The 26,874-nt window shown below is 39.6% G+C and overlaps 1 protein-coding gene across 1 annotated transcript in view; it reads left to right on the top strand.

Annotated features, from left to right (window-relative positions):
• LOC128870454 (protein pangolin, isoforms A/H/I/S-like) overlaps positions 1-26,874 on the top strand; it is a 191,099-nt gene that overhangs the window by 155,014 nt on the left and 9,211 nt on the right. Inside the window, exon 4 of the mRNA XM_054113120.1 lies at positions 13,613-13,759. Coding sequence (XP_053969095.1) covers positions 13,613-13,759 — 147 coding nt within the window. The remainder of the gene's footprint in view (positions 1-13,612; positions 13,760-26,874) is intronic.

The raw sequence follows: 26,874 nt of genomic DNA on the forward strand, positions 1-26,874 counted from the left end.
TACTGCTCATAATTTGTATCACTGATGAATGATACACTCCTAGATCAGCTATGTGTTTTCGCGAATGATTTGCCCGTCATATATTCCCCCGTGAAATATTGATACACTGTATAAAGCGCATATGGATAATGTTTTAGCTCTAACATCTAATAATGACAACTTTTGTAATCTGGGTGACTTCGATATTAGTCTACCACCATCTTCCACTTATCCTTCATATAGAATTATGTGAATTTTATGACCTTTATTCTGATGATGAGACTATTGAATTTTGTTTCAAAAAACTTGATTTTGATATTATTCATTTACCAGTTGACATTTTACATTGGGATTCCTTATTTTCTGGGGATGAAGTTTCTAGTTATTATGATATTTTTAAGCTTAAACATATTTGTAAAAAAATAAACCTGTGATAAAAAAGACTAGTTATAGAATAGATTGGCAAACTAAGAAACTAAGAAAACTTAAAAATTTGAGAAACAAATATTTCACAATGCTTAAGCTAAAAAATTATATCACTTATAAAAATAAATATTTGCATTTTTCTAGTGAACTTAAGTCTTTGGTTAGGAATTTAAAACGAAATTATATTCTTAAGTTCGAATCGGACATAAGCTAAAATTATAGTTCCCTCTGACGATATGGTATCATGCTGTTGTCTACTATAATTAAACTCAAGGATATTCTTCTATCGATGCAGCTTATCTTTTTGCAGATTTCTTCCGTTCAAATTTTCAAGTAGACACGTATTTGATTCGTGAATTCCTCAATTCTCAACCTGAATTCCTCAATCAATATTGATTTTTTAACCTTAAAGCTTTCTGATGTTGAAGGTGGTATTCGGTAACTCAGAACATCAACAAAATCTGATGTAGATGGGCTATTTTCGTATATTTTTAAAAACGGGTCTGCAATTACATATCTGCTTTTAGTACTGTTCAATAAAACCCTTGAACGGGGAGAGTTCGCAGGTGCTTGGAAAGTAACAACTATTCATCCAGTATTCAAAAGTGGTAATAAGAATAATATTGCCAATTATAATCTCCAAATTTTCCACGGTCTCAAAATTATTTGAACATACTCAGGGCTAAAATTTATTTTACAGTTAGTCGGCACAGTTGTTCCAATTTTTCTCCATGTATTTCACACAATCTGTCATAACAATAACAATAAGTACTATTTTTACCTACAATTTAAAGAAGAATAACTTCGTGTAAGAACTCCCAGTGGAGTTCGTTACTTAATAATGAACTTCATATCTATAATATAAAAATGAATCGCAAAATGTGTTGGTAAGCGCATAACTCAACAACGAGAATCTTAGTAATTCTTTTTTTTTAAATGTTCCTTGAAGTCCAAGGCTAGTTTTTACGGTGAGAAAAATTTGAATAATTTCCAGGGAAAACCCTAAAACAGCCCTTTTCTTTTACCCGTACAAATATTGCGCGTTCATGTGTGTGCGTGTTTGCGTTGGAGGATCTAATGCGTTCACACAAAAGCGATAATATCGTGAGCCCGACCAAATTGAAAAATCAAAATATGTAAGAGCTATAGATTTGATTGACCCGATTTACACGAGGAGACATCTGGAAGGGAGACACTGGAAATTCTCTTTTGATGTTTCATTCGCGTACACACGGGCAAAAATGTTTCCGCGACATTTTGACATTTAATACTTTAGCATCGTCTGGTTCGGATGTATTCTAGCACGCGCTTACATGTAAAGCAGAGAGTGTTCGACAACAGTTTCTTAAATATATGAATGAAAAATGCAAACTGGTTAAATAATAAATAATTTGTTGTTTTTTTTTATTGAAATATATTTATAAATTCTTATACTTCAATAAAAAAAATTTAATTAAAAATACTTCATATGTAAATAATTAACTTGGGTATCTAGAAATGCAGGGAAAAATTAGAAATCAACATAAACATGTCCCATAACTATTTTAACTTATACCTAATTTACTAGCAAAAATAATCGTGCATTTCCCAAGCAGCGTTCGGATGTTTGTCATCGTTGTTATCTTCCGTTTGTATGAAAACCAACACATAACTTAGAACTTTCTTCCACAAAAGAAGAAAACGAATGAAGCAACTGTCAAAAATTGCTTTAAGATAAGAAATACGAATAAGAAGAGCAAAGCGTGTCGCCGAGTACGGGAGACAAAATCCCTTCTCTCTTCGCCTCCGAACAAAATGTTTCCCTTCCAGATGTCTCCTCGTGTAAATCGGGTAATTGGCCTCGCAATATTTTTTCTTTTGTTTTAGTTTCAGAACGAAACAAGGAATGATTTCATTCACAAATAATAAATAAAACTAGTTAAGTAAATTCTTAGAATACTCATGCAGGGCTGAACAAATCCAAACATATTTTAAGAATAACAAAAAACGAACATATTAAGAAGAACAGCAGATAAACATATTTTAAGAATAACAAAAGACAAACATATTTTAAGAAGAACAAAAGACAACCATATGTTAAGAATAACAAAAGACAAAAATATTTTAAGAAGAACAGAAGATAAACATATGTTAAGAATAACAAACTACAAACATATTTTACAAGATCTACGGAGCAATCGTTATCCATTTGGTGGTGCAATGATTTTATTAGCAGGAGATTTTCGTCAAACATTGCCAGTGATTCCACGATCAACGCCAGCTGATGAACTCAATGCATGTTTAAAGTCCTCCAATTTGTGGAAACATATCAAAGTATTGAAATTGAAATTTGAAAAGGTCGCGCCAAGCAGCACCAGGAGATTTGATGGCTCCCCTCAGGATAAAAAGCCTATTGTATTTAGAGCTCTGGAAAGGGGGTAGATAGTCAAGGAGGGAAGGAGAAAAGTATCAGAGAAAGAGATAGGAAAGAATAGAGACAGAGATAGAGATAGTTAGTCCTGTGAGATTTTTCTAGATTCTTTGGCAAATCTGTAAATATCCTCCAGTTTTAGAGAACGAATATTACTCATTCTCATGACATCGGAACCCAAAACTCGTAGCCGTGCTCTAACAAAGGCAGGACACTCACAGAGAAAGTGCTCAGTGCTATCCGCCTCCTCCAAGCATGACAGGCACACTGGGTCCTCAATGATTCCAGTGGTGGTCATATGCTGACCCCATGGGTTGTGTCCTGTAATGATACAGACCATCAACCGAACGTCCTTCCTTCCAAGTTTTAGTAGAAAGCTTCACAGTTTTCTGTTCGGACTTGTCACACTTTGCAGTTCTGCAGCGTTCTAGACCGGACCATCGCTCTTTATGTAGACTGCCTACATAATCGCCGATCCAATTCATGATTCCTGCGGAACAGACCCTATTCCTTCCTATCCAAGATTACTCCTAGATATTTATCTTCATCGGAAAGATCAGGTGTCACACCTTTCAGTGTCGGAAGACTGAGTCCATCCAATTTCTGTTTTCTCGTAAACAAGACTATGGTTGTTTTTTTCGAATTAACGGAAAGTCCTTGTCTCATGCACCAGTCATCGATTTTGTCAAGAATTCTATGCACTTTCATTCAAAGCCTCCTTAAGGATTTATCCGATGTTAGCGCACAGACATCGTCCGCATATGCTTGGACATGAAAACCGAGTTCCTGCATCTCCGCTAGTAGAGAGTCTACGACGAAGCACCACAGCAGCGGAGAAAGAACACCTCCTTGGGGACATCCTTGCTTGGCCCTGACTGTGATTAGTTCGTCACTGCTTTCAACAGCCTCTCAGAGAGGATGAAATATATCCATTTTACAATGGTTTGATTAACTCCGTGTCGTTCGGCAGAAGAACATATCGAGCCGAAAGTGGCATTATCAAAAGCCCCCTCAATGTCCACGAACACGCCCATTGTGTATTCGTCAGCTTCCAGCCCGGCTTCAATCTTGCTAACAAGATCACGTAAGGCTGATTCACATGATTTTCCACTCTGGTAAGCGTATTGATTTCTACTAAGCGGACTTATCGGCAATACCCCCACTCGAATATGTTTCTCCACCACTCGTTCTAGACTTTTCAACACGAATGATGTCAAACTGATTGGTCTAAAACTTTTTGCTAGGGAATAGTCATCTTTTCCTGGTTTCGGAATAAATACTACTCTTACGCGTCGTCATTGGGATGGTAAATAAATAAATGCAAGACAGACTGTGAGAGAGTTCTACTTCCCGGAAATTGGGTTTCGAGTAGAGCATTACACGTTTTCGATTTTGAAATGGTGTATGAACCATCAGGTTTTCGAATGGAATCCAGTCTTACTGAGCGGTCTAGATGAAGGACCTTACAAAGTCTCTCTGTTTCCCTCATTTCTTCAATGTTACTACAGACATTTCTATAGGATTCAAGTTTGGCTTTCCATACTTTCTTCTTATATTCTCTCAGTATAAGTCGATGATTAGCCCAGTCCTCTTCTGTTTTGGTCTTCAAGGCCTTATTAAGAAGTTTCCTGGACCGTACACGAAGCTTCGACAGTTCAGGGTTCCACCAAGGAACCGCTTTCCCCTGTCTGCTTTGCCTGAGTGGACACAGTTCCTCAAAGCAATTGATTAAAGTATCTTCTTATTTCTTAGTATCATCTTCAATCATTTCTACTGATTTGAGTTTTTTCAGGTTTGGTAATCGCTCTGTTACAAGCTCACCATACCTGTCCCAGTCCACATTTCGAGGATTCCTAAGGGACGGTATTAATATTGTATCAATTCCCAGTCGGAATTCGATAAGACGATGATCAGAAAGAGAGTCCTCTTACAAAACTAGCCATCGGTTGATTTGATTTCCAACTGACCTATTGGTAAGTGTTAAATCGGTCACCTCTTGTCTCCGTTTGGTCACAAAAGTTGGTTTGTTACCAGTATTTTGAATGACCAAATCGGATGGCAAGATAAAATCCAGTAACTTGAGACCTCTGGGGTTGCATTTGCTGCTTCCCCATACATTGTTCTGTGAATTTGCATCACAGCCCACTATTAGCCCCAGATTATTGGATTCTGCATACTTGACCACTTCTCTTAGCTCCCTCAAAGGAGGTGGCTGTAAAGAGTCGTAGGGTAGGTAGGCCGAAACTATGATAGCTTCGACACTGTTCTCAATTTTCAAGTACTTTTTATTTTTGCAGCAACGATATCTCCGGGGCACAGCTCTTTTAACATCATGTGTTCGATCAACCTCGGCAAGATAATACATGCTCGCGGTCTCACATTACCTTCACAATGAAGTATTTGTCCCAACGACATAGCACCAAGACCACAGATACGCTTGTGACATACCCATGGTTCTTGTATTAGTATTATGTGTGGGTTTGTTTGCAGTTTTGCATGCCTACGGCACAGGAGAGCCGTAGACGCTTTGCTGTGCTGCAGATTTATCTGTGTAAATATTACTTCAGTCATTAGACTGAGTATATTTACGCTTTGTCCTCCACCTTATCCTGGGCACGGAAATGGATTCGCCCCAGATGTAGGTGAGGACGGCATCCGTACTTCGACTTAAGAACCTTGAGGGACCCAAGGTCGATACGCAGTACCAGGTGGGAGCCCGCCTCCGAAGTGGTAGCGGATTTCTGCCTGGTGCACGAGTATACTCTCCAGAGAGTCGTGTCAAGATCTTTGTTCTGAACACGGATGCGTGTGAGGAGTTCTGCTGAACTACAGGAAGGACCCGTAATGCAGACACTCGCTCGTACCAGCCTTTCTTTGTTACTCTTAACAAGAATAAACGTGCTCTTTTCGCAGGCTAGAATTTTTGCTATATCTTTTTCCAACCATTCTCGGGAAAAAGCATTGGAACAGTGCACCTTTGGAATGCCGTCCACCACGTTTTTCCCCTCGAAAGTCGGCGCGTCTTTTGACTCACCGATAGCTTTCCAAAGATAGCTGTCAAGATAGTCTTGTTGCCCTTTGGACAGTAGACCGTCTTGTTTGTCGGTATGTATCTCCACCGTCATTGCTTTTGCTGCCATTCTCGCGAATGATTCGCCAGACGTTGACGGAAGAGTGTCATTCGACATTTGAGGTCCCTTAGCCTTTGCCTTGCCAGGCAAAGGTTTGTCTGCCTTGGATTGGGTCGAGGATGCAGCCATTTCCGAATTCCGTCTCTCGACTTTCCTCTTCTTTCCCTTTCTCCTCTTCCCGGTCAGTGGCACAGACCCCGTTTCGTTTCGGGAACAGTGCAACGCTACAGAGGAATTCTCTGTTCTGCCCCGCTTTCCCGTTTCCATTACAGGTGTCGAAGTTGACGGAGCTTGAGTACTTACCTTAGCTTATGCTTCGGCTTGCTTCGCCTTATGTCTTCTTCGTTTGATCTGCCTTGCGGATAGACCAACACCTGCGTTCGACTCTCCAATAACTCCAATAACTTCAGTCTTTTTACCGGCACTTACCTGATTCGCACCAGGTTTAACCGTTGTCAAAGACTTACTCGGTGCCAGAGATCCATCTGAGTCTACTGAGTGATTGTCCGCCATCTCCACATCCTCCAAAACTTGTTCAATTGCTTCAGATCGTTTCGACGACGGTGTATCGCTCACACTCACTCTGCTCTCCATTGGCATAGTCAATGTGCCATATTTCACCACTAGTAGTGCGCTTCCCCCGGAGCCTTGGGTGTCAGTTCCGGTCATTGGGGGATGTGGGGTTCGGGCCTGGCCCGAGCCGTCGATTGTTCGACGGGAGGATTTCCCGAAAGTGGGTTACCTCGCGCAGAGAGATCCATGGTTAGCCGCCACATTGTAGAAAATGTATGTTATACCTCCTGCCAGGTTGTCGGTGCGGTACTCTCCACATAGTACATGGGTGGTCACCAATTCCGCCATTCCGCGGATAAATGGATACCCAATTCCTATATGGAGCTGCCCTCTTAGTTCGTGGTAAGTTAATCTCCATAACATGGGGTTAACTCACCACTTAAGCCTCATCCCCGCGGTAAGGAGACCGACATGACAAGCAATGAAGTCTCTTACAACATCAAAATCATAACTGTCAACAATGACGTGGGTGCCGATACGCCGCGTGCGCCAACTGTTTGTTTGATAACAGGAGGTACTTCGTTTTGTCCTAGTTCACCTCTAGACCCATTCACTTTGCTGATCAAGTTTGGCAAAGGCAGAACTAACAGTGCGGTTGGTAAGGCCGATGATATCAATGAAATGCTTTTCCATTGCTCCAGCATGCCGGATTGTTCGACAGCACTCTCCGAGAGCAGGAGTGAGAGTCGAGGGGCAAATAATCTGGCTGTCTGTTGTGATTGCAGCTTTTCGATGTCGAATATTCTTTGTGATGTCAGATGTTCGTTTTTTCCTGCACATAGGCGTGAACGTAGCTTGGCTGCAACAAGGTAATGATCCGAGCCGATGTTGGGTCCTCGGATAGTACATCTAAAACACTAGAAGCGTGTCTTCCATCTATCACAACATGATCGATCTGGTTTCGCCTTTTTCAATCAGGAGACAGCCACGTATGTAGCTTGGTGTATTTTTTATGCTGGAATCTAGTGCTGCAGAGTACAATGTTTCGAGCCACGGCGAAGTCGATCAGCCTCTGTGCGTTACCGAATGTTTCGTTGTGTAGGCTGAATTTTCCGACTGTGGGCCTAAACAATTCCTTTGCCCACTTTGGCGTTGAAGTCCCCAAGCATTATTTTTATGTCGTGGCGGAAGCAGCGCTCATAAGAACGTTCTAGGCGCTAATAGAAGGAATCTTTGATGACATCGTCTTTCCTTTCCATCGGGGCGTGGACGCAAATGTATGAGACATTAAAAAATTTCGCTTCGATCCGGGTTATTTCTTAATTTGTTAAGCCAATGAATATAATATTATAGATATAGATAATATTGCGAGACGCTCTTCCACGTGAGTGAACAACAGTACTTGGCGACGAAATCTCTCTGCCACAATAAATCCAACACCGAATTTCGCCTCCTTTATATGGCAGCTGTAGTAGATGTCGCAAGGCCCAATGCCTTGCCCCGTCCATTGCATCTCTTAAACAGCAGTGATGTCAGCGTTGACTCTCACGAGGACATCAACCAGCCGGGCAGAGGCACCTTTCCCATTAAGGGACCGGACATTACAGGTGCATGCACTCAAGTCATCGTCCTCGGTTTGTTTGCAGTGGTCGTTATCAGAATAAGCAGTTTTATCCGAGTCTTTGTTAGCATTTTCATTGGGGAAGGATTTTTACGTGGCGGGTTCCAAATCCAGCGGATAACCAGATATCCTGGATAGCTTTGCCTTCTCATATTAGCTCGCTCTCAAACTGATGTTCGGGAGCTACACAGAGGATACTTGGGCTAAGCCCGGAAGTTGTGAGCTGCTTGGACCGTATGCAGGAGGATTGTCCTGGCCACTCCTAAGTCTATGGCAATCAGTAACTTTCCGGACTTCCGTCGACTTCTACACACGTTGCCATACCTCTCCTGTGCGTTCGAAGTTGGAATATGCCGTCTTTATTTGGAAACCATGCTATGCTTGTCATATTAGTAGGCTTAAACGTGGCCAGAAAGATTTTGTGTGGTATGCTTTGCGTTCTTTGAATTTCACGGATCCAATTTTATTGTATAAAAGTTGGTGTTTGCTCATTAATCGAAAAACACTGGATATTAGAAGGATTATTCTCTCCGACACTTTCGATCTCGATTTGATAAGTGGAATGTTTGGCGGCCCATTGCTACTCGAGAGAAATCAATTTCAATATTCCTCAGCGAAGCTCTCGAAATCATGATATTTTCTGTTTAGCGATGGTTAGATCTAATTACACTTCCAATGCTCCGATTTCTAGAACTTTGAGATTATCTAATATGCTTTCACTTCATATTGGGCTAAATTTTTCTTCCACAAACTACTACTTCAAAATGATACCATATGAATTATTTAACTTGTTTCTAAGTATTTTCTAAAGAAAACTCAGCCTACACAACAAAACACCCGGCAACGAACAGAGGCTGATCGATTTTGCCGGGGCCCCAAACATGGTAGTCTGCAGCACCAGATTCCAGCATAAGAAAAACAACAAGCTTCGTGGCTGCCTCCTGATCGGAGCACGTGAAACCAGATCGATCATGTTGTGATAGAAAGAAGACACGCTTCTAGTATTGTAGATGTACGTACGATTCGAGGACCCAACATCGACTCGGATCATTACCTTGTTGCAGCCAAACTACGTACATGCCTCTGTGCAGCAAAAAACCTACATCTAACTACGCAAAGAGTGTTCGACATTCAAAAGCTGCAATCACAACAGACAGCCAGAAGATTCGCCACCCGACCCTCACTCCTGCTCTCAGAGAGTACTGCCCAACAAACCGGCATACACGAGCAATAGAGCAACATTTCTCCTTCCCTAGGTACCGCCGCCGAAGAAGAAATCGGATTTCGGCGAGCCCGAAAAAACAGTTGGTCCGATGAGGAATGTCATGCCGCCGCAGAAAGAAAAGATACTGCCTATAGAGCCACGCTGCGATCGGGCGCAACTCGAGCCATGTGTGATCGCTACCGCGAGCTAAAAAAAAAGAGAGACTTACTAACCGAAAGAAGAAACGAAATACGTGAGTGCGAGGAGGTTGAGATGCTGGCGAATAGGAACAACGCCCGAAAATTCTACCAGAAAGTTCTGCGGCTTACAGAAGGTTTTAAGAACGGGGCGTTTTATTGTGAGAACAAACACGGGGATCTGATGACTTACATCCGGAGCATACTTAAATTATGGAGGGAACACTTCTTGAACCTCATAAATAGTGGCAGCTGCGCGTTTCACAGAGAATGTAAAGATACCGATACCCAAATCGTTGACGATGGAATTGTCGTTCCGCTACCCGCCATGACGAGGTGAGAATAGCGATAACGCGGCTAAAGAACAATAAAGCCGCGGGCGCCGACATTCTGCCGGCTGAGCTATTCAAACATGGCGGCGAGGAGCTGATAGGGTGCATGCATCAGCTTCTATGCTATATATGGTCGGATGAAAGCATGAGTGCCGATTGGAATTTCAGTGTGCTCTGCCATATCCAAACGAAGGGTGATCCTACAATCTGTGTCAATTACCGCCTATAAAGTTCTACCGAGTGTATTGTGTGAAAGGCTGAAGCCCACCGTTAACTATCTGATTGGACCTTATCAGTGTGGCTTTAGACCTGGAAAGTCTAACATCAACCAAATATTTACAATACGCCAAATCTTGGAAAAACCCATGAAAGGAGAATCGGCACACACCATCTTCGATTTCAAAGCTGCATTCGACAGTGCGAAAAGGAGTTTCCCGTATGCCGCGATGTCTGAATTTGGTATCCCCGCAAAACTAATACGGCTATGCAAGATGACGTTGCTCAATACGAGTAGCGCCGTCAGAAAAGGGAAGGACTTTTCCGAGCCGCTTAATACCAAACAAGGTTTCAGACAGGGTGACTCGCTGTCGTGTGACTTCTTTAACCTGATGTTGGGAAGGATCTTATGAGCCGCAGAACTTAATAGCTCAGCGACAATATTTTATAAGGGCGTACAGTTGTTGGCGTATGCCGTTGATATTAACATCATCGGCCTTAACAACCGCACTGTTAGTTCTGCCTTCTCCAAACTGGATAAAGAGGCAACGCGAATGGGTCTGGTGGTGAACGAGGATAAAACGAGATACCTCCTATTATCGAACAAACCATGGATACAAATACTCCGGCTCTGAAAGTATTCGAAGCGGTACAAGCTGTTGGTAGCAGAGGAAGGGGAAGGCCTCCTCTGCTTTGGAAAGATCAGGTGGAGAAGGACTTGGCTTCACTTGGTGTGTCCAACTGTCGTCGGTCAGCACGAGAAAGAAACGACTGGCGCGCTTTGTTGAACTCGGCGAAAATCGCGTAAGCGGTTATCGCGCCAATTAAGAAGAAGAAGTTTTTTTTAAATAATTTTATTGTAAACTTTAAAAATTGTTACATTGTCTATAATAAAACGAAATAAATAACACTGTGGTACAAAAAAAAAAGTTGCAAAAAAACTTTGGATCGGATATGGTGAGGGTTGTAGCCTATGAAAAACTGAAAAGAATGGTATGTATTAAATTTTGAATACACCCTCAAAATCTCGTTTTAGAGTCAAAAAACCGTTTTTAGGCATATTCATGTACAAAATACATCGTATCTTTGTCACTTTTTGACGAAATTACACCCTCAAAATCTCGTTTTAGAGTCAAAAAACCGTTTTTAGGCATATTCATGTACAAAATACATCGTATCTTTGTCATTTTTTGACGAAATTAAGTTTTTTTCTTTTCATTTTCCAGCTAAAAGTTTAACCTTGCCAACCGTGAAAGAATTTTTTTATTATCTTTTGAATTCATGGAGATAGAGACCAAAAACTTTCAAAAAATTTGATTTTTTTACTTATTTTTCAACTTTGAGACTAGTTGGTAGCTTTAATTTTATATAAAACATCTATTTTCTCTTACTACATCAGAAGTGTATTTAATTTTGCTTTTAATGACCCCTAATTCAAAAGAATTCGTTAGAAATTATCCAAGGAATTGCGTTTATAAGATTATAGTCACTTTACCAGTTTTACAAGTAATGTGATATTTTTTCTATTCTTACTTCCTCGTATTTTTTTTTTTGCATTTTATGCACTTTTCTATACTTTTTCCGCAAAATTATCAGTGTGTAGAGTTTAATAATATGTTTATCTGATATTATAGAATAATAATAAATATTTTCGTTATATAGAAACTATAAAATTTATTAATTCCGTAAACCATTTTAGTCTATTAAATTATCTAACAATATTCAATAACACAAAATATTTTTGACAATGATGAAATTAGTACATTTTAATCTTTCAAATTTAAAAATGCTTATTTAATCTTTTTCTCTTTAACTTTGAACCGTCTTCTTCGCGTTTGAGCGACCAACAATACTCTGAAAGCATATTAATAGTGCTTTTCCCCTGAAAACGTTTTTCAACGGCTGTCATTTCCTGATGGAATTTTTCCCCAAAATCATTGCAACCGGAGATGATCTTGAAGTCACTATCTACCACATTCCACTGCTTTAATCGTGAAGCAAGACCTTCGCTTTGTCTTCGAGAAAATTTAAAATCACGTACAATATCTTTGTAATCTGCATTAGTTATTAGATGGCGTTTAGGTGAATGTGATGTAGAAGGAACACTTTCTGTATCACTGTCTTCACAATCTAGTGTATTTACAGATTGGTGATCTTCATTACAATTTAATTGATCATTTACAAGCATTGTGTGCAAATTGTCAACGGCTACTGGCACAGGTTTTGTTACGGCCAGAACATCAGCATATTTTATATTACAACGTGTTTTGTAATGGTGACCAGTAACATTTGTTTGGCAAAAATAGCAATCTTCTTCTTTATGATAAGTTTGATTTTTCCATATCATTGGATTCAAAAGTTGTAGATGATTGTTATTCTTTTTTGATTTTGAGTTAGTTTTAATTTTGAAGTACAAGCCACACAAATATACTCTGGTTCATATAATTTACTAGTTACGTATGCGCGGTTAAAAATTTCATTATACACTAGAACCATTGCTTTATTGTTTTCAAATTTTAAACGATGCTTCTTATCTATAAACCAGCCGCAAATGTAGCAAAAGCTATTTCGATTTTCGCAAATCATTTCTGATCACACGTTTTTTGTATCTTTAGCACATAAACGACATGACAGTTCCGGTTTATTGATTCCTTATAACATTGAAGATAGCAGCAAACAATTCTTTCACGCCAAAAACGAAATGAAACTTCATAGTTTATATCGATATATGAATAGTTTTGCTATGTAATCAAATTTTTGACCGCGCATACGTAAGTATGAGGGAAAATTTATTATTATTCTATAGTATCAGATAAACATATTATTAAACTCTACACACTGATAATTTTGGGGAAAAAGGATAGAAAAGTGCATAAAATGCAAAAAAAAAATACGAGGAAGTAAGAATAGAAAAAATATCACATTACTTGTAAAACTGGTAAAGTGACTATAATCTTATAAACGCAATTCCTTGGATAATTTCTAACGAATTCTTTTGAGTTAGCGGTCATTAAAAGAAAATTAAATACACTTTTGATGTAGTAAGAGAAATTAGATGTTTTATATAAAATTAAAGCTACCAACTAGTCTCAAAGTTGAAAAATAAGTAAAAAAATCAAATTTTTTGAAAGTTTTTGGTCTCTATCTCCATGAATTCAAAAGATAATAAAAAAATTCTTTCACGGTTGGCAAGGTTAAACTTTTAGCTGGAAAATGAAATAAAAAATTTTAATTTCGTCAAAAAATGACAAAGATACGATGTATTTTGTACATGAATATGCCTAAAAACGGTTTTTTGGCTCTAAAACGAGATTTTGACGGTGTATTCAAAATTTAATACATACCATTCTTTTCAGTTTTTCATAGGCTACAACCCTCACCATATCCGATCCAAAGTTTTTTTGCAACTTTTTTTTTTGTACCACAGTGTAATTATAGGTTTAACTTATTTGACTTGATTTGTTAAGCATTAGTCTGTTTTGCATAGTCTGTAAGAAATATTGCATTTTTAGATTTTTATATGAATAAATAAATGAATACCATATATAATTCATAAGCACTTATTTGAATTTCTTTTCCGCAGTGATTTCCCATTCCGATTTTCCCCGAATCTATTGCCTTCAGTACATACTTCACCGCACCATGTACTCAATTCGCACCCGGCGATTGTGACACATGGTCCCAAACCGGACTGCAGTCAAGAACCAACAACGAATCATCGATATTCAAGGTGAGTTAAATTTTTTAACTCAAATTAAATCGTGCAACATTTTTAGTATACATTTTTAGTATTTTTTTAAGTAAAAGAAAATTAAAATTAGTTTTGAAATTTGCTTTTAAAATTAGAGCTTCCGAAGAACTAAATAATATTTATGAATTGTATTATATTTTAATACAGTTTTAGTAATAAAAATAGCAACAAATAACATTCTTAAACATTTACTATATGGTTGGTTGATTTCAGATATGGTTTTTCCCATAATATCTCAGAATATCATATAAAAAGGTACTGTTACTTTGAAGTGGCAAAAAACTAAATAACAAAAATCGTGTCTTCTTGTTTTCCATAGCCCATCAGAATAATACTATGACAGGCCAGGGATTAAAACTTTTAAAAAGTATTTTTTTTTTCTTTTTGTATGTGTTTTTATGGTGTTTGTTGTTATATCAGCTAAAGGTTTGTCTATTTATGCAAATCGACGATTTTATGTATATTCAAGAAGATCGCATTTCTCCGACAGTGTCGGTCTAAAAAGAGAAGAGTGTTTTTTTTTTGCTTTTTTTTTTTTTTTGTCGGGACAACTAGCAAGTGCAGCACTCTGACTTAAATTAAGTACATTGTACTACACTTAGATTCCCTCTTAATTTTTTTCAAATCTACCCGATCTCCGAAGAAATCTGAGTAGATATTATGGTGCCAAGGAGCCATGGTCGCTTCTTAACACATCAGTGCCAAAGACCCCAAACCTGATTCGAGCAAAGGCGGGGCAGACACACAGGAAGTGGTCCGCCCGCCGTCTCATCATCCTCTTCACAACCTGGGCAGAGTACATTGTCTGAGATGCACAACCTTACCATGTGCTTCGCCCACAGAAAGTGGTCCAACCAGCAGTCTGCACTCCCCTCTGCTTAATGACAGAAGGGTTTGCGACAGTCGATCGGACATGACAGGTAACATCAGTTTTATCCATCTGCAGCCTGTCTCAGCCTGCCAAGCTCGCTTGTGGGTGGTAGTTACCCATTTGCTAACCGTGGCCGTGATGGCCGCAGAAGGGAGTGGCAAAACGGGCTCTGGGCCAAAGAAGTTGGCCTCAGAGCCCATCTTAGCTAAGGAGTCAGAGGTCTCGTTACCCGCGATACCCACGTGTCCCGGGACCCATGTTAGCATCAGGCTATTATGTCTACCGACATAGTTCAGCCTGGATTTACCAGACTCGACTACCTCTGATGTGGTTGGGGGGCTGTCTAAGGCCATAAGCGCAGCTTGGCTGTCGCCGCAGTCACATAGAGATCTGTCTCTCCATCGGTTTTCCACAACAAAGTTCATCGCTTCTTGAACTGCATACACCTCCGCTTGGAACACAGATACACGCATTCCAAGAGCAAAGTGCAGTTTTGTCCCGCTGGATTCCACGTAGACACCAAAGCCGGAGCCATGCTCGGAGCTGGAGCCATCCGTGAAAATGCGAAAACAGTGTTTGCCGGGCTCATTTTCTGAGTTTGACCACAACTGAGCCTCTGGCAGCACTACACTGTATCTCTTTTCAAACACGTGGTGGTAAACCAAGCAGAGCATCTAATGCCGGGCCTGAAGTAGTCGGAAAAGCTACGGCGCAACAGATGGCCACAGTGCGTTGTAGTCTCGATAAGGTCCTCCCGACTCCCACATGGGAGAGTCTACTCATCCACACCACTGATGCATAGGTGATAATGGGTCTTATCATAGCCGTGTAGATCCATAGGACCTTGCTAGGAGAAAGACCCCACGTTTTCACAAAGACACTTTTGCACTGCCAGGAAGCTGCCAGAGCTTTCGATGTCTTTGTTTCAACGTGTGATTTCCATAGGAGCTTACTATCGAGGATTACTCCAAGATATTTAATTTCCTTGGATAGCTGGATTGTGACTCCTTTTAACTTTGGCAGAACGAGTCCATCGAGGTTCCTCCTTCTGACGAAGAGGACAATACCAGTCTGGGTAGGATTTGCCGCTAGCCCATTCGCACAGCACCAAGTGTCAATCAGATCCAGAGTTTTCTGCACTTTCCTGCAGATGTTCATAAGCGAAGAGCCTGTTACCAAACAAGCAACATCGACCGCATATGCTTATGCGTAGACGCCCGAATCGTTAATGTGCTGAGTAGAGGATCAACTACCATGCCCTAGAGCAAAAGGGGCAACCTCTATTAACCCTGGATGAAACCAGCAGATCTTCCTCTGCTCGTACCGAGACGATTCCTTGGGGCAGCATCTAACGAATCCAATTCACTAGCACCCGGTCTACGCCGTGCCTGCTAGCATAGCGTAGTTCCTCCTGTCGATGGTCAGCTCTACTCTAGCAACAAGGCTTTGCAGTGCCTACTCGCAGGATTTTCCACTTTGATAGGCATGCTGAAATGGAGACAGAGGGTGAGCCTTAAGCGACTTCTGACGTATGCGCAATTCCACCAGTCGTTCGAGGCTTTTCAGCATGAAAGAAGTCATGCTTAAGGGTGTAAAGCTTTTGGGGCAGATGTAGTCGTCTCTTCCAACCTTTGGTATGAAAGCGATCCTCACCATCCTCCAAGAGCGTGGTATGTAGGCCAGTGCCAGGCATGCAGAGAAGACTTTCTTCATGGCTGCTGTCACGGACTCTGCGCCTTCCTTCAGCATGGCAGGATATATGCTATCTGGTCCGGGCGACTTGTAGCCGCCAATCGAATGGCGGCCTCATTCATTCACCACAGATATTTTAACGTATCAGTCATGCCTAGAAGGTGTAGCAGCTCTGACAATCGCCTCTATCAATAAGGGTTGTTGCCGGCTGACGCTTATCTGATTACCAGGAAAGTGAGATTCCATCAGCAAGCTGAGTGTCTCACTTTGCCGCTCCGTGAAGGAGCCATCAGATTTCCTAAGTGATCCCAGCTTTGCAGTTGGATCCGTTTTCACAATCCTCACCAATTTCGGCGTGTCACTCAGAGATTCAATACCACTGAAGAATCCCCTATATGAGGCTCTTTTCTTTTCCCGAATAAGCCTCTTGTGGTTCTCCTGAACATCACGGTATCGCTCCCACTCCTCAGCAAGGTTAGTCTTGAGGGCCCGGTTTAGAAGCTTTCTCGACTCTGGAGCCCTTGGTTCAACGTTAAACCAAGGAACGGGAGTCCGATTAGGGACAGGTCGAATCGGACAGGCTGGCTCAAACCATTCAGTTGGGGCAGCGTTGAGTTTCTCAACAGCCACCTCAACTGCCTGTTCTTTTCGAAGTCTTTTTGTTAACGCTCCCCTAAACTTCTGGCAGTCCGTTTTTCTGGGGTTTCTAGAGGACAATGGCATTTGTGCCTCCTCGCCACACTGAAACTCTATGTACCAGTGGTCTGAGCCCGAATCTTCGGCAAGAACTCTCCAGTTCTTGATTGACCACCCATGTTTTGAGTTTGATAGGGTGAGATCAATCACCTCCTGCCTTCTAGCTGTAACAAACACTTGCTGTCAGCCCTCGCTATGTATGTCTACGCAAAAGGACGCGATAAATTCGAATAGTCGAGAGTCCCATCCATTGCACTTACTGCTCAGATTGTATGCTGGGCATTAGCATCGCAACATAGTATAAGGCCCAGATTGCGCCGCTCACAGAACCTCACGAGACTAGTGGGCTTCCCAGGTAGTAGTGCGTCACCTTCAAGGGACGGTAGCTACAGTAACCGTCCGCGCCAATCATTTAGGAAAGACGTGAAAACTGACCGTCCCAAAGAAGAGACTCAGACGGTTCCCGTACCGTGAGCCCATGACAGCAATACTGGCCTCATCCACCCGCAGCACAAGAGGAGCCCCTGCCTTTCCTTCCCGGTTTTTGCTCTTGGTGTACGAGAGGACTCGCCAAAGCCTCGTGCTGATGCCCGGACACGTTATTGACCACGGTCCTGATGCACTCGAAGTTAGCCAGAGGCGCGCACGTCACCCTTATGGTGCCGTCCTTTGACTCATAGGCCGTCGCGTTGGCTTCAGGACCAGCAAGGATAGGCAATAACCTGACGCATCAGTCGAGTTTTGCAGTATTTGATTTCTGCATCCGTCAGCTGATGGTCAGGCCCCAGTTTACCAATTGCAGCCACAGGTCGTGGGCCAGCAGCCTTCTCGCTATAGGATGGCTTGGCCGCACCCTTGGATGTGCTTGGGCGAAGGTCCAGCTCCCCGTCCTCCACTGGACTTTTTGTCGAGGCGCCGAAAGGGGCGTGCCTCAGTAGAACTTTTTCCCGCCACATTGACTGGCGCTAAGACCGCGCTCGTACCTTGGGGGGTCGTGGCTCGGCCATTAGCGGCAGCTGCAGGGATGGGAGGTGTACTGCTTTCAGCCACCGTCCTTCTTCGCTTACCTCGAGAGCGAAACAGCTTGGGAGCGCCCGTGCCAATCGAGGATTTGGTGGCTTCCGTGGGTGTCACTTCCGCTGACCGAGGTCTTTTGGAAGACACAGACGCAGAAGAGCCCGCAGAGCGCCATAAGGATTTCTCCCTCGTGACCCTTGCCCGCCGCGTTTTTCTCTCCCTCCTTGCCACACTCTTCGATTTCCCGTTTGCTTTGGGAGGTCGTGCTGCCACCGAAGAGACCTCACAACTCAGGCCCTCCGAATCAGGGAGACGTTTTTCAGACTTTGAAGAAGAGGAAATTGCGATAGCAAACCCGGTCTCCTCCAGGATGCGCTCTCGCTCATAGAGCTGAGAGACTTGGGTAATGGTTGGGGCCTCCAGATCCATACCCCTGCCGCCGAAGCGGGTGGATTGCCACTTGTGTGGGTTCCACTTGGAGTAATATCCTTTGTGTTGTCCATTACCAAGGATGGTTTTATTCGGGACTCCTCCCTAGGCAGTTGGGTTCGCGGATGGCAGCCTGATTCTATGCCAAATTTGAGTCATCACACAAGTGTTGAACCTACCCCGTCAGGGAAGGCCACTCTTGTGATGTCAGGGGTTCCCTATCCACCACCTGGGACGCGCCCGGCAACTCCTCACAGAGAAGAGTGTTAGTAAAGTTGCTCTCACGAGATGTATGAAGTAATCTTAAGAATCACGCGGTAGCAGATAGGTATCATACGAATCAGATATGCAATGAAAACTGCTGAAATTAGGAACTGTTGGTTACAGAAAAAATAAATTTAGGGTTTTGGAATAAATACTGCGGGCAAGTTTTTATGAGTCCAGTAGACTTAAGATGGAATTCTCGGAAAATGAAGGGGCTTAAGGCAGACGCCCTTTTTGACCATTTGTATCTGCGGAAAGACTGTGCTATACTCATTTTATGCTTTCGTATTAACTGAAACCAAACTTGGTCCATTGGCGAAAAATTGTTTCCTAAAATTACTGTTATTGCCTCCAGGATAATATTCATTCATAAAAAATTTAGAGACATTATTCTCGATTTCAACTCTCTTCGAATCACTATATTCAAGAACTAGAGTTTTTATATACACATATTATTCAATATTTGGCTTAAGCAATACTAAACCTACAAGGCCGGTGACCTTTAAGAAGCAAACGCAATTTGCTTGCATTTCATTACATACTACTTAATTTAAAGCCCTCTGAAATGTTCTAAATATGCAAGTTTTTATGAGTTCAGTAGACTTAAGATGGAAATCTCGGAAAATGAAGGGGTTTAAGGCACACGCCCTTTTTGATCATTTGTAGCTCCGCGGCCGCCGTAGCCGAATAGGTTGGTGCGTGATTACCATTCGGAATTCACAGAGAGGTCGTTGGTTCGAATCTCGGTGAAAGCAAAATTAATAAAAACATTTTTCTAATAGCGGTCGCCCCTCGGCAGGCAATGGCAAACCTCCGATTGTATTTCTGCCATGAAAAAGCTCCTTATAAAAATATCTGCCGTTCGGAGTCGGCTTGAAACTGTAGGGGACCTTTGTGGAACAACATCAAGACGCACACCACAAATAGGAGGAGGAGTTCGGCCAAACACCTAACAGAAGTGTTCGCGCCAATTATTTTTTTTTTTTTAATCTCCGGAAAGACTATGCTATTCTCATTTTATGCTTTCGTATTAACTGAAACCTAATTTTGTCCATTGGCGAAAAATTGTTTCCTAAAATTACTATTATTGCCTCCAAGATAATATTCATTCATAAAAAATTTAGAGACATTATTCTCGTTTTCAACTATCTTCGAATCACTATATTCAAGAACTAGAGTTTTTATTTATGCTAATGCCGGTAACTATTATAAAGTACAATATATACAATACGTGCTAGTTGGCATTGCCACCCATGAGTTGATACGTATGATAGGTAAATCTACATGCAAACTTGTAAATGTACGTACATATGTACATACAACATATGTATATATATGGAAAACATATCATTGTTTACAGTAGCACAGAAAACAAACTATGTGACATATCACGCTGAAATTTGCCATGTAAGCTTATAACAGTCCTACCAAAAAACAAAAAATTTATTTTTAGTGCAGGCGCTAAAGGACATTGAGTATGCAAAATGTGAGGACCGCATTCTATAAATAGTTTTGAACTCAGAAAAGCTTGCAGATTATGATTCTGGATGTTGCCGGGAGATTTGATGGTCCATTTTTTTTTACCCCACCCCCTTAGTATTCAAGGAAATGGACTGAACAAGTGCTTTGAAACCATTTCAATGATTGTTTTAGTGATAAAGTTCAATTATTTCTTATGATTAAAGATAATTTTAGTTAGTCAATAAAAAAAAAGTAAAAAATAAAACACATATTTTTGATAAAAAATGATTTAAAGGAAAAAGAACATTTTAACATAAGTCATACCAAAAAATACAAATAATTATTCTCTTTTATTTTGGAAGTTATTATTAATACATTTGCACAACGAAATACAATTTAGTTGTAACTTTTTGCAAGAACAAGCCTTTGTTTGACAATTAGATGCACATTTGCAGGGTTGAATTAACAACTCCGGTAATGGTCGCTTCGTCAATTGCCGTGGATACAATTTACCATCTTTTTTTCATAGCCTAATAATGTGTAATCAATAGGCTGTAGTACTGTTTGGTCAGAATTTATCCATATATACATATGTTTGTGCTGAAGCTCTTAACAAACGTAAATGTAGAGCATCTGATGTGCACATTACTTTTAATAAATTTAAGCCGAAGCCGATATTTTGACAAATTAATTTATAGCGAAGTTCACCAGCAGTTAATGTTTTTTTTGAGAAAATATAGGTGCAAATGGTTTCTAATTCCGACTGTTCGACTGTTAGGTATGGATTTCATAAATGCCTTAGATCATTTTGCACAAAATCCAACGATGCAGCTTTTAAACTATTTTTTTTTTTTTGAGCCCAATCTGCTAGTCGAATCGCAACCACTTAGAGAGTGTAATGCTGGCAAAATACGAGAAATGTTTTCGCCAAGGGATTGAGCAGCTAAATGACACCCTGAAATGTATTTTTTCTTATAAGTACCTTCAAACCATAGACATTTCTTCATTGAAATCATTATTATCTATAGCTCCATGAAGAAATAACGACGAATCTCGAACTATATTTTTAGGAATAAGTAATTTTCTGTCTATATCTGCACACACAATTTACGTTAGTACTTCTTTATTGATGTTTTTTAATGCTTTGTAATTAATGCAATGATCAAATTTATTCATCATATTGATTAAATTTTTCGATCGAGTCAAATGATGAATAGATTGAGCTAAAGCAATATGCTTTAGAGTCGGTTTCTCAGTAATCGTAAAGTATATATCATGAAACACTGATAACGCTTGTCGATTGTAATTTTCACTTAATTTTTTATTTTTTGCACTTGCATAAAAATTTGCCAATTATTCGGTAAATGATTTTTCTTTAAAAATTGTTCAATTAAAGTTTCATCACATAAAACCCCATTTGGTATTACTTCAGTACTTAATATTTCTTTACGAAGTTGTTTTGCCACTTGAACAATGGAGTTTGTTGAAGTTACGGTACGAATATGTTCAATGACTTGATCCAGTGATATGTTGCCCATAAACACTAATGATGATTTCGATCGATCAGTTGGATATGAAAATAAAACGTTTTCACCATACTTATCTATTAGTAGTGATTTAATATCACGATTTTCTACAACTGCATGAGTGAGTTCAGCTAGTCGCTTAGCTAATGATGCCATTTCATAAGAGTGAGTTGTTAATTTATGTTTTATTTCATTAATCAGCCTCTCAAATGGCTCTATAAGAATGTCATGTGGTATTTTATTTGGAGGTCTACCTGCTGGAGTTGCTGAGTTTCTTGGTAGTCGTAGATAACCACGATAACAGTGTTTATGATACCTTACTTCCATTGCAAATAAATCGGCTGGATGTTCGCAAGTGTCAATTTGTGTAAAAACATCATCTTGTCTTTTTCGGGCAGTATTTAAAATTTGTTCCGCTGCTGACATTCGGAGCACAAATAAAGTGTTTTGTTTTTATTTCTTGTTTGTTTACCACAGATTAAACATTTTAGATCTTTACTAAATTTTAAATTTGTTCTTGATGACCTTCGAGTGCCTTGACTCCTGACACACTAGCTTCTGCAGAGCAGGTAGAAATAGAAGCTTTCTCCCGCTTTTGTACTGCCAATTCTCGACGTCTTATCTTCTCTCCGCTAATGCAATTTGGCATACAAGTTTGATGCCAAGTAGATTTGTATTCAGTAAAGTCTGTATTACTTTTAATTTTCTCACTAATGTCATCTTTTCTCCGATCTGCTGCTTTCTGAATATTTATAAATGCTTGTGGTTTTGGATTCATCACTAAATTACCCGTTTCATCACAAAACAAACACGAAATTTCGTATAGTTTTCGTTTCTTTATATTTATCACTTCTAAAGACATGTCCATGTGTTTATTTAAGCAAAACACTAATAAAACACTGAATTATAAGAAAATTTAGCTAAAATAATTATGTGATTACGAAAAAATAAACCGTCATGTGCCACGAAGTATTTTCTACTGACTAATACGAGTGCTATGACGCAATAACGCTTGGACAAGGTGAAGGGCGGGGGAAAGGGAAGGGACCATCACAGCTGCCAGCAACATGTTTTTTTTTTGTGTAGGGTCTCAGGTAAAAGAATTTCAGCATTGTTGCCGGTCCTCACATACTCAATGTCCTTTAGCGCATGCACTATACTTGAATACTAAGGGGGTGGGGTAAAAAAAAAAATGGACCATCAAATCTCCCGGCAACATCCAGAATCATAATCTGCAAGCTTTTCTAAGTTCAAAACTATTTATAGAATGCGGTCCTCACATTTTGCACACTCAACTCCATACAGCCCGCTCTATTTTGCCATATGTATGTCATCCGCGGACCGTTTTATTGATAACGTCTCGTTCATATTTGAGCAGAAGGTAATTTTGAGTTGTGACCCTTTTGTATTTAGGGTGCGATATGTTTGTATAAATATATTTCGATGTATTTATTCTTTGTTAGGAACCCCTACATATTTGTGTACACCTCGATTGAGGAACTTTTAGCGGTAAGCCGTCCTCGAACAGGAAATGAGATCTTGTTTTATAGCTGAGCAGAGAGTTGTAAACATTTTGGGATAAACATTTTGGGGGTAAGGACCATAGGAAGAGTGTATTGAGTTATTACGTGTTATTGTTTATTTATTGAGGGTTGAGACTTCAAAACGTATTCATCTGCGCTCATTCTTAAGCACTACTTTCAGAGGCTGATTATTATGTAGAGGATAAACGCTCCAACCGTTGTACAACGATTTGGACGGCTATTTAGTAAACACGTTCCAACATGATATAAGTATACACAACGCGTTGTCCAACTTTATCATTCTCATATTCGTAGTGTAGAACATTTCGCAAAATGCAGGAAATTATAGATATTTGTTCAATAATTATAATTGATGAAATTTTATTTTATTTATTATATTTTTTTTTTACATTTTTTATTTTTTTTTTAATATTTTGAAATTTATTATTTTTTTAATATTTTTTCTGGGTAAATAACTAAAAAGAAATACGTACAAATGTAAATAAAGTTAGTTGTACAATATGCGTATACACGTTCCAACTCATTATATAACCGCTAACTCCGCCCACCATAACTTGAAACATTTTAATTTTCATGCAACTGTTGGACCAACATGGAAATCGGTTGTACAATCATGCTATACTCGTACATGATACGAGTACAACAGTTTATCTAACATGTCCCTGTTGATACAACAGTTGAAGCGTGTATACTTTGCATTAAAATCAGTGGTAATTAGTATTGCGGCGCTGTCGTGAAAAAATGTGATCAGTCAGGCTTTATTAAAAATGTATCCGTACACTTAGTGCTATAAGTCTACTCTCCTTTTTGGGTCGTTTAAAAAGTAACACGAAAAAAGCCTTTTAAATATATGTTTTTTAGCTATCTAATGATTTAAACTGATTGAATAAAATACATAATTCATTTTAGATCACACCATTCAACAAATAAATAATACATATTATTTGAAACGCAAAAATGAAATACTCCAGAAGTATACACTCATTTATAAAAAATTTAAAATATTGAGTACTCACGACGCTTCTTCAAGTCTATTGAGCAAACACCAAAATGAAGAAAAAGTTTTGTTTTAAATACAATAGAAGTCACCACTCGGCAGGCAATGCCGAGCCTCCGACTGTATTTGTGCTGTGAAATGGATCCTCATAAAAAATATCTGCCGTTCGGAGTCGGCTTAAAACAGTAGGTCTTTCCTTTTTTTTGGGCATTGAGTTTACCAATTTGGTAGTCTCTTCGACAGAAATATTCTTCCATTCTTCTCACATAACTTCTGTCAAGACCTCTTTGCATATAATTTGATGTTTCTTTATATTTCATTCCAGAAGTGCCAATAAGTATTCAAAAGGGTTTAAATAAAGTGGGCAATAGCTTGGGGGCACATAGAGATGAACTTTACTATGTATATGAGCCGTATGATTGAGGTCGTTGTTTTGTTGAAAGCAGTTATATTTTGATAACACCAGTATATAGGCGCCTTGCTTTAAATTTTGCTTTAAATATCTAAATAAGCAAACTTATCCATTGGTGAATCAATAAACTGCAATTTTCCCACGCCACCAGCTGCCATACACCCTCACACCATCACCACAGCACCACCATGTTTCATTGTTGCTAATAAATTTTCTTTATTCAGCGATGTACTGGAGGTCTTCTCGAAGAAATAACCTTTTTCCAAAATTCTGTATATGTTCATTTACGAAAGCAATATGTTTTTGCTTTTTTGTTATGGAAATAAATGGCTTCTACCAAGCAACCCTTTCATGACAACTATATTTTCTTAAGATCCATTTGTTAGTTGAAGTACCAATATATTTTTTAAACTTATTCCTTATTTTTTCTTTTACCTTTAAAGCAGTTATCTTTTCCTATATTTTCGTAGCTTTAAATTACTGTCGGAACTTCCTATTTATCTAAAGTTTTGGACTTCTTTACACAATTTTATTATGATTTTCCCCTCGCAGATATTAATTTCTTTTCTTCCCTTGTAAGGCTCCACGCATAGAAAAGCAATAAACTAGTAACTAAAACTTTTCTCATCAAAAAATGGTCCTAACAACACAAGAAGCGAGTACGCAAATGATGAGCGCACACTTTTTACATTCCCCTTTATATAGTATGTACTTATATATTACCGAAAATAAGTACCGGTGGTGACACATTAGTAAACAACCAACACATGATAGTAAACATCAAAAATGACAGCTCACACAGAGCTGTAGCGCGAAATGATGATGATGAGGATTTTACCCTTAGAATTTCATTGACAAATTCTTCTTCTTCTTGATTGGCGCGATAAACGCTTACGCGGTTTTGGCCGAGTTTGACAAAGTGCGCCAGTCCTTTCTTGAATGAAGTCCAGTCCTTCTCCACCTGATCTTTCCAATGCAGAGGAGGCCTTCCTCTTCCTCTGCTACCACCAGCTGGTATCGCATTTTCAGAGCCGGGACATTTGTATCCATTCGGACTACATGACTTAGCCAACGAAACCGCTGGATCTTTATTCACTGCGCAATGTCTATGTCGTCGTAAAGCTCATACAGTTCATTGTTCCATCGCCTACGATACTCGCCGTCGCCAACGAACAAAGGTCCAAAAATCTTACGCGGAATCTTTCTCTCAAACACTCCAAGGGACGCCTCATCGGATGCTCTCATCGTCCAAACTTCTGCGCCATACGATAAGGCGGGCATGATGAGTACCTTATAAAGTGCCAGTTTTGTTTGTCCAGAGAGGTTTTACTACTCAATTGCCTACTTAGTCCAAAAGATTCTTCGTTGGATTTCGAGACTGACATTGTTATAGGTGTTAATGCTGGTTTATAAATGAACGAAGTCTTTTACAACCTCGAAATCATAACTGTCAACAGTGACGTGGGTGTCGTCACTGACTGTTTTGTTTGATGACAGGAGGTACTTCGTTTTATCCTCGTTCACCACCAGACGATGATATTAATATCATCGGCATATGCCAACAATTGTACGCTCTTATAAAAAAATGTGAAATGTAGAAAGAGCGTTGAATTATGACACCAAGTGTATATTTACAGCGGTATTGAGCACTAAATAATAATTATTAAATAAAATAAAAGTTAAGTTAAAAGGTAGTTATTTAATAAAAGAAGAGTTAATATGAATTAGTTATACAGTTTTGGTCTATACTTACTGTATTTTACTGGCTAAAATTTTATATGGCAACCTTGCACGTTCATTTCATTTCACTGCAGACGTGACGCCATATTTATAGCTTAATTCACAATAAGTAAGTGTATTTAGTGAAAGGTAACCTATGTTTGTATTTATGCTACCATATGAAATGATGTTTTTAATTAAGAAATTTTATTAAAAATATACATATAATATTTTTGGCGTTTTCTTCGAAATCTTGCAAAGATCAAATGTTTTGTTGATTACGTGATTGGAAAGAATATATCACATTTTTTCAAATCTCCCAAATTTAACTGCTGATTTCCACTTCCCCATGGTTGTAACTTACAACTTGCAGACTTCCAGGCAGATATTAACTCATATGGTAAGTTAACCTGTTGACTTGCTGTGCCATCTATTCGCTTCATAAAACTGATGAGAATATGATGAG

Source organism: Anastrepha ludens, chromosome X, assembly GCF_028408465.1.
Source record: "Anastrepha ludens isolate Willacy chromosome X, idAnaLude1.1, whole genome shotgun sequence".
Taxonomy (NCBI): Eukaryota; Metazoa; Arthropoda; class Insecta; order Diptera; family Tephritidae; genus Anastrepha; species Anastrepha ludens.